Source organism: Melospiza georgiana, chromosome 6 (assembly GCF_028018845.1).
Source record: "Melospiza georgiana isolate bMelGeo1 chromosome 6, bMelGeo1.pri, whole genome shotgun sequence".
NCBI classification, from domain to species: Eukaryota; Metazoa; Chordata; class Aves; order Passeriformes; family Passerellidae; genus Melospiza; species Melospiza georgiana.
Window position 1 is genome coordinate 49,198,975 of NC_080435.1, and position 8,582 is coordinate 49,207,556.

The window sequence follows — 8,582 nt, forward strand, 5'->3', positions numbered from 1 at the left end:
GCAAAGAGTTGGAACATGTGAGAAAGAACAGGTTGATTGAGGATAAACATCAGCCTAGGCAGCAAAGAGTGATGTAAGGAGGAAAGGACTCTGCAGGGACCAGTTCAGGTAAATACTGGGGAAAACATGGTAGAATGATAAGTGTTGTGACCTATTGGGATAAAACTTTTGGTGAGTAATCCAGAACTGAAAGCAGGACTAAACTCCTTAGCAGAGATAATTAATTTTTAAAAATAACAACGTTCTTAAGAAAAAGTTATCTTCCGTGGAAAATTTGGTATATGCATTAATAAGTTGAATTGTTATGGTGGTTTGATCCTGGTTGAATGACAAATGCCCACTAAAGTAATACCATTACTCCTTTCCTCAATTGGGAAATGCAGAGAAAATAAAATGAAATGTTCGTGAGTCGAGATAAGGATAGGGAGAAATCACAAACTGATTACTGTCACACGCAAAATAGACTTGGAGAAATTAACTAAATTTATTACCAATTAAAACCAGAGCAGGATAATGAGTAGTAAAACAAATCTTAAAAACACCTTTGTCCCATCTCAGGGAGACAGGCAATAAGGCTCATGGCCAGTTCATCTTGTGGTTCTGCTGCTGCTTCCTCCTCAGGGAGAGGAGTCTTTTCCCTGCTCCAATGTGTGGTCCCAGCAGATAGTCCTCCACAAACTTCTCCAGCATGAGCCCTTCCCATGGACTACAGCTTTTTATGAACTGCTCGAGTGTGGTCCCTGCCACAGGATGCAGCCCTTCAGGCCCAGGCTGCTCCATTGTGGCTCCCTCCCACAGGATGCAGCCCTTCAGGCCCAGGCTGCTCCAGTGTGGTCCCTTCCACAGGATGCAGTCCTTCAAGCTGCTCCATTGTGGGCCCTCCCACAGGATGCAGCCCTTCAGGCCCAGGCTGCTCCAGTGTGGTCTCTCCCACAGGATGCAGTCCTTCAGGCCCTGAGTGCTCCTTCAGGCTCTAGAGTGGGCTCCTCTCTCCATGGGTGTGCAGGTCCTGCCAGGAGCTTGCTCCAGTGTGGGCTTCCCATGGGTCACAGCCTCCTTAGACATCCACCTACTCTGAGTGGGCCTCTCCATGGGCTGTAGGTGGATCCCAGCTCTCCCCTGGACCTCCATGGGCTGCATGGTGTCAGCCTGCTCACCCTGGGCTGTACCACAGCCTGCAGGTGGATCTTTGCTTTGGCACCTGCAGCACCTCCTCCCCTAGTTCTGCACTGACCTTGGTGTCTGGAGGATGATTTCCATCATTTATTCTCACTCTGAACTCCTCTGGCCTCAATTACTTCTGCAAAATAACTTTATTCCTTTCTCAAATATGTCACCACAGAGGTGTTACTGTCATTCTTGATTGGCTGAGCCTTCAGCAGCAGCAGATCCACCTTGGAGCTGACTGGCAGTGGCTCTGTCTGATACGGGGGAAACTTGTGGCAGCTGCTGAGTGAAGTCACCCCTACAGGCCCCCTCATAGGTCTCCCACAGGCCCCCACTACCAAAACCTTACCATCCAAACCCAATACAATTATTTAGCTGGGGAAAATGTTACATTTAAAAAGTGTCAGTTGATGGTGATTTTTTACAATGTTTTTTCCTTATTAATTTTGTTAGAAAATTTCTTATTTACTTCTGAATATCCCTCAATCAGAGACTAGTTAGCAGCACTACCTAGCCCAAAACTGCAAGTGCTGTAGCCATTATAACCCATATCCAGTATCACTGTGCCAAATAACTCAGCTATTACTTCTTAGTAGGATCAACAATTTTCCCCATGAAAAGTGTGATGCCAGTTTGTTTGTCAGAGATCAAAATAAGGAAGGGCCTGTTGAATTTGATGGTATGAGAAGCAAACGAAACTCTGGTAAAGATGATGGCAGTGGCTCCTGCAGCTTCAGTTCCAGCCTCATCAACTTCCAGCAAGGCCTTGTGAATTGCCTGCACAGAATAGGAGAAAACACTGTGGTTTATATATGGGACAGGAAGCAGGAGTAAAATAAATTCTCTTCTTATGGAACATTTAGGAGAAGAAAGGAGTAATAATCCAGTAGATTAAAATTTATTGTATGATAAATCTCCAACAGTTTGAAACAGGACTGAGCAAGGAGGGCCAAAAATTAGCATGGACACACTGAAATGCATTCTCAACAGTGCTGAGTAGAGTGGGATAAAAATACCCCATGTACAAGCTAGTTTAATTTCTTAGATGGTTTGGACTTCTACTAGCAACACTTTCTCTTATTTCAAGATTAACTAAAACCTGCCATTTAAATGCTAATATGGGGCGGTATTTGGCATTTTTAGCATTAAATCATAGCTCAAACTGTCACAGTCAAATTCTGCTACTGCAAACTGGAGATTTCCTGAAAACCTTGGGAATATTAAAAATTGAGATATTAATCAACACAAATATCATTATGAATTCCTCATTTGTAGTTTACAAATGACACAACTTCATGTAAACTCTTATATTCCAGTGCAAAGAAGTTATTTAAAGTGTTGCCCAATATCTCTTTGTATTTAATATCCAGCTTTTTAATAACAGCATTAAGGTAATACAAAAGTGAGCTGGCAGATTCTTTCTGTAAAAAAGCACAATTACTGAGCTAGCCCCTACATGTCATTGTGAGTTTTACTTACAACTTCAGTAATATAAAGAGGGAAATAAAGTCTTTAAAAATCCCAGACACAACAGATCAAATCAGCCAACCACCATCCCATCACCAGCTCTGTCTACTTACTTGTGAAACCTGGAGATTGTGATTGCCACTAATTCCAGACAGATCAGCATTACCTGAGAACACTTCAGTAATGCCCATTTGCTCAAACAGGGTTTTAACATCGTAAGACCCACTAATAGAAAACTTTGGCAACTGCAGATTTAATCTCCTGTTGATCAAAGAACAGAAAAGAGCAGTGAGCCCTTGCAGCCTCTTTACAGCCAGCTGGGTTTATGCAACTCGGCAACACTTGAAAGCATTCTTTTGATTGCGAATTTGTTTGATGGTAGTCTTTGTATTCCTTGAGCAATTTTGGCTTCCTGAGAGATGCACCATCTTCTTGAATTTACACTGTCTATGTGATTTTGGGAAAATAACCAAATTTGTTCATTGTCTCTCTTTCATCCCAGTGCCACATGAGCAGCTAGTAGAGTTTTTTGGCTAAAGGGTTAGAGAGTAAGCAGACAGTAGTCTGCTGGACAGTGGAAAGCCTAAAGTAAGGGAAAAGGAGGATAAAATCTAGGACATATTTGCTATGGAATAGGAATATGAATCGTGTTAACCCCATGAAAGAAGAGGTAAGGAGTCAAAAAGTAGCCAAGCAAGTTTTGAGGCATCTGTTACAATGCTGTGTCCCCTTCTGTCAGGTCACAGAGCCTGCAGTTTCTTAGTGATTGTGCTCTGCTCTGACTCTTTTGGGGAATTGCTTGAAACGTCCCTTTATGAAATCAGGACCTTATATCCAGTGGGAGGTGATCTGAAATTGGCATTTTCCCTTGAAAAGAGTGATGTGAGCTCAAATGTAGCAATCCATACACTAAGAGTTACCTGGTCACAAGTTTGCTGTCCCATTTACAAACTGTTTCCTTGGAGAGAGCATCTTCCACTTGCTTCATCTTTCCATCATCAGGCAGAACAAGCAATGCTCGTGCAGTGCCCTGGTAAGGAAGCTCTACCACCACACAGGAGAGCTCCTGGTCATAGTAAACATTTGAGATACCATCATGCTGCATCATGTTAACTCTAACAGATGCATTTGGGTTCACAAAAAAATCATCCTCATGTGTGCGCAAAGGATCGAAAGACATTTCCCAGGCAGCTAATGGGGAAAAAGAGATGTTGTTGCACTCAAAGATAATGAAGAATGGCTCATTTAAATTAGACCAGCTTTAATTTAGGACACTGGAGGTATAGTGATGGGAGAAGAGGCTCACTAAATCACTTCAACCTCCTCCATAACACCCAATAAAGCATTCTAGCTGTGCAGTAAGCTCATCGTATTTTGTGTGCACATGCAATGTCTTGCTGAAGAACAACCAAAGGCTGATGACCAGTTGAGAGTCCTTCTTTGACTGTAAGCCTGTGTAATGCCTTTCATGCCATTTAAAAACAATCAAGCATTCAGTCATAGGCCCTTCTCATGGCTTTTCTGTTAGGCTGTACCCTATGCAAGCTGACTGCACTCTGCATGGTGTAGAATTCATCAGTAGTTAGAGTCCTAACATTTGAGCAAGGCTCCAGAAGCACAGGCCCTCAAGATATTATGTCCCAGTTTTTCATGCAGAGCACCTAGTAGATCTACCATAAAACTGGGGTCCCTGTGCAAGGATGTCAGCCCACCAAGTCTGACTGGCATGTGCATCTTTAGTCATTATGGCCTCAAACAGTGAGACTATGTGCATCCTTGTCTATGAGGCATCCACTAGGGTGGAACTTTTTTGTCCATAGCTTTCAAGAAAATTAAATCAAAACAAAGAAATCAATATGTCTCAACAATCAGATACTCTGCTTTTGGCCAGATCTAATCTTTACTTGAAAGGTCCTGCACAGTTTAGCTCTTTTCTAAATTGTCACTCTGGGAATAAATCATCAGAAGTTTCCTAAAATTGTTTTTTTGTATCAAAACTATCTATTGAAATATATGTTAATCATCTTACCTTTAAAGTAAATATAATTAACAAGAACCAGTACAGTATTTGGATCAAGATGACCAACTAATTCAGGAATTTTCCCCTTAGTTTTGTCTTCTACATATTTATTGATTTGCTTTGTAGCTTCTTCTGGTTTATGAAAATCACTGGAGAAAACATCTGCATCATAAAATTTTTTTGTATTTTGTAGAAACAACTCCTGTGGTTCATACCCAGTTGCTGTGAAAAGGGCATTCCCAATATTTAATGTGATGTTAACATCAGTACAGTTCAGTACTGACAAAACTTTGTGAAAACTTTCATGTACATCATTTATGCGAGTTTCAGTCAGGTCATCAAAGCCCAGTCCTTCAAAAATCTGAGAGAGAGTCGTTGATTTAGCACCAACAGCCAGCATGGCAAAGGCAGTGGAGATGCTCATAGGAGAAAAGAACACATTTTTATGAGCTTCTTTTGATGAAACCTGCTTGTAAAATCTAAATACAAAATCTGCATGGTTAGAACCTTTCTTTTCACAGCTATATGTTAATAAATTTTCTCTTCCATCTTGCAGATTAGTATTGTTGACTTCATGGCAAATCTCTTCAGGGCAGCAATGGGTTACAGCACAAAGAGCAGCAAGGAGTAAACACAGGCATTGGAGAAACTTCATCTTCTTTTCAAATTGTTCTGTCACAAAATAAACAGTCATTAAACAGTCAGATGCTAATGATGTGCTTGGTAGTAAGAAAGAATCAATAGTTTGTTAGCACAAATGTTGCATAGTTCAACTGTAAATATGTACATAGGAAGCCTAAAGTTCTCATGGGCACAATGTCAAATTTATGTAACAAATTCTAATAAATTATAGACTAAAATGTCAGGCATAAGAAATTCATAATACTCCATTGTAACTGCTCTGAAAAAGCAGTACTTTTTTCCATTGGCAATGAAAATATAAAGCTACAGTCTGTAATAATCTTTGTTCACAATGACGTTATCTTCCCAAAACACTGTCTTCTATAGGGTACATCTAGACATGCAAGTTATTACAAGGTAAGGCAGGGTGTGGGTTTCAAAGACGTCAAATATTCCACAGCACCTGCCCAAAAGCAATTTGATATATGTAAGGAAATGTGAGGCAGCTCACTACTCACTGGGACTGAGGAAATTCCCTCACTTTCCTCATGGACAGAGAGCTATCATGGACTATCCTGTGCTTGTTAAATCACACCCCTGTTTACTTCATGGCTACTTGCTCACATGGCCAGTTACTGGCCAAAACTGATAAGTGATGCAAGAAGGTGAACTACATGAACTCCAAAGCAAAAGCCTGGAGCATCCTGCGCCATGACAGCAGTGCATAGAGAGGTGGGCCAATGACATGAGCAAGCAGCAGGTTTGTGTCAGATAATGAGGTGCATGTTTGGAATGAAGGAATCTTCCTTTTGGGGGAGCTGCGACGAGTGTTTGTGACTTCTTACATGGTGGTGTGCCCCTCACCATAGGTTAACCTGCATGGGATGTGGGAAGGACCTGGGTCAAAGAGGGAGAGAAGCACTCATCCCATTTGGACACCAAAGGACACAGATTAATTCCCTTGGAGATTACAAGTTTTTTCATTATTCTCGTTCTCCTAAAGCTGACATGATATACTTCACATGAGCCACCTGCTCTCCACATGATCTGGAGCAAATCTCTGGTTTACTGAATTCAGTTCCCTGCAGTTCTGGGGAGGCATCTCATATAAACCCTCTTCAGAACTGTAACAAGCTATCAATGAAATAAGCTTTTTGTCCTCACATATTCAGCATGAAAACATTTTTAGAACTTTTCTACTGTCATGGGTTGTATTCTGGTTTCCAGCAAATATAGCCTATTTATATATTTTTTCTTTCAGGAATGTATTTTCCCATATCTGTAAAGTTCTCTTGGTTCTACATTCACTCCTAGATGTGAAAGATGACTGTATATACTATCTAAAGATTTAGAGTTTCTGATGGCAGCCCAAGTTCAAGGATTCTTGGTGATTAACCAGTTGTTTTATTTTTGTATTGATAGTCTTTCTTTTTTTTTCATAGCAAACATAAAGATAGCTGTATGTTCTCATATTAGCTAGGATCTGAGTGTACTGAGTCTGCCCAAGATCAGCCAGGGCCCACTGCAGTGACCCACAGTAACAAGTGGTAACACTAAATTTGAATTTCCTTAAAACAAAAGATGGAGTATGGCCTAGATGGGAATGTGATAAAACTATTTGCAGATAACTTTTAAACAGAACTCTGCCTCTTTTTCATAGTAAAAAAAAAAGGCAAAACCCAAACAACTCTTATGTATTGTGGAAAAAAGAAGAAATAATATAGTAGGAAATGTGTTTCAAATGTATTTAATGTTAAACATGTCATAGTCTGTTTTTCTCTAGTTATTTGAGATATTGGACACTTAAGTGAGAAAGAAAAAAAAAATTTTACTTCCTGTGTCCATATTGAGCTTAGCCTAAATTTTAAAGAATTTCTGAAGCAAAGATTATGGCTTGGGTTTTTTTTCTGCAGCAAACTTATATTAGGCATGCTTTTAACTTCTGCTGTAACAGATCAGTTAAAAACTTCTCCTGGTATCATAACTTACAAACAGAAATCTAGAAGAAGTATTTCTATCAAAAGCTTGAAAGCACTGAATATTTTCATCAAGTTTTCCTCACATACTTTTCCTTTCAGAAATGAAAAACATGTTAATTTCAACATTTTGAGATTAGAAAATTTCTGACACCAATATTTTTGTTGACATTTCAAAGCTGAAGAAATTGTCAAGGCTTTGTTAAATCCGGAAATACTTTTAATGCAAATTAGAAAAGAATTCTCTTCCAGACCACATATTAGTTTGTCTATGGGAGGAAAAGGGGCAATTAAATTTAAATTGTGGCCTTCCACCTACCCCCTACAATCACCCCAGTCTTAATTAGAGAGCCTGGCCTTAGCAATTCAATTGTTGCTTTATAAATTAAGTCACCAGAAGAGTTTTTAAATTGGACTTGGTTGTTCAGTCACTAGTGGGATTATACTAATTTTGAGTCACTGTGAAGGCTGTTTCCAACCTGAAAGGTGATTACATCAGTATTCTCTTTTAACAAGTACTTAATAAGTCACCATGACTTCAAAGGGTTTTTTTAGTTTGATTTCAGTCTAAGCATATTTCCCCAGAACAGCAGGTCCCACTGGTCCCTTGCACATCTGCTTGGTTAATATTTCATTGCAACATCCACACAGAGCCACATCACAAACAGAAAAATGAAATTAACCTAATATTAAAATTCCACTGACTACAGAAAGCATCATCTCCAACTCTCTAAAAACAAAAATGTGTGTGTAGTACTTACAAAATCAGAAGCCCCGTTGCATTCAGCTGACCGTGCTGTTCCCCACACTGTTACTTATACTGCTTCATCATCTTCTGCTTAATTAGGGATGTTAAACATTACACAGACCCGATAAAAATTAGAGCCAACCAAAATAAAGGAGGAAACAAAGCAAATATTGATGGAACAGGGTTCGCAAGGACCATCTCTGTTGTTCAGCCAAAGAAGTTGACAATCTTCAGCCATTTCAATAGCAGCTGTGACATCCTCTCTGCTGCCTCTGACCATGTGGAGGAGCTTAAGTGCAAATGTGTGATCAGGACCCTACTGGAAAGCAGGAGGTTGTGCCTGGAATCACTAGAAACAGGCTAACTCTTGGTGCCAAAAGTCAGACCTTCTGTGTTGCGATGAAGCACACACAGAGCTGACAGCCACGTATCAATCAGGTTGGTGCTCTTCCAAAATGTACCCTGAGACAAATCTCCTGCATGATCCTCAGCCTGTATATGGATGACAAATTAATTGCCTGTACCTTCTCACTCTGTAGCTTAATACCACTGAGGGGGTATGTGATAGACAGGTTTCCATGAT

The 8,582-nt window shown here is 40.1% G+C and overlaps 1 protein-coding gene across 1 annotated transcript; it reads right to left on the reverse strand.

Moving 5' to 3' along the window:
• Nucleotides 1–1,749: 1,749 nt before the first annotated feature.
• Nucleotides 1,750–5,309, reverse strand: LOC131085002 (serine protease inhibitor 2.1-like). Its single transcript, XM_058026775.1, has 4 exons — nucleotides 4,664–5,309; nucleotides 3,555–3,825; nucleotides 2,748–2,895; nucleotides 1,750–1,944 (listed from the first exon to the last, which is right to left on the reverse strand). The coding sequence occupies exons 1-4, from the start codon at nucleotides 5,307–5,309 to the stop codon at nucleotides 1,750–1,752; spliced, it is 1,260 nt and encodes a 419-aa protein (XP_057882758.1).
• Between the last annotated feature and the right edge of the window lie 3,273 nt (nucleotides 5,310–8,582).

Excerpts from the sequence above, each read along its gene's own strand:
- LOC131085002 (XM_058026775.1), bottom strand. The coding sequence starts at position 5,309 with ATGAAGTTTCTCCAATGCCTGTGTTTACTCCTTGCTGCTCTTTGTGCT. Across the intron at positions 2,896-3,554 it reads GACAGCAAACTTGTGACCAG|GAGATTAAATCTGCAGTTGC; the intron begins GTAACTCTTAGT and ends TTTGATCAACAG. Across the intron at positions 1,945-2,747 it reads ACAATCTCCAGGTTTCACAA|GCAATTCACAAGGCCTTGCT; the intron begins GTAAGTAGACAG and ends TATTCTGTGCAG.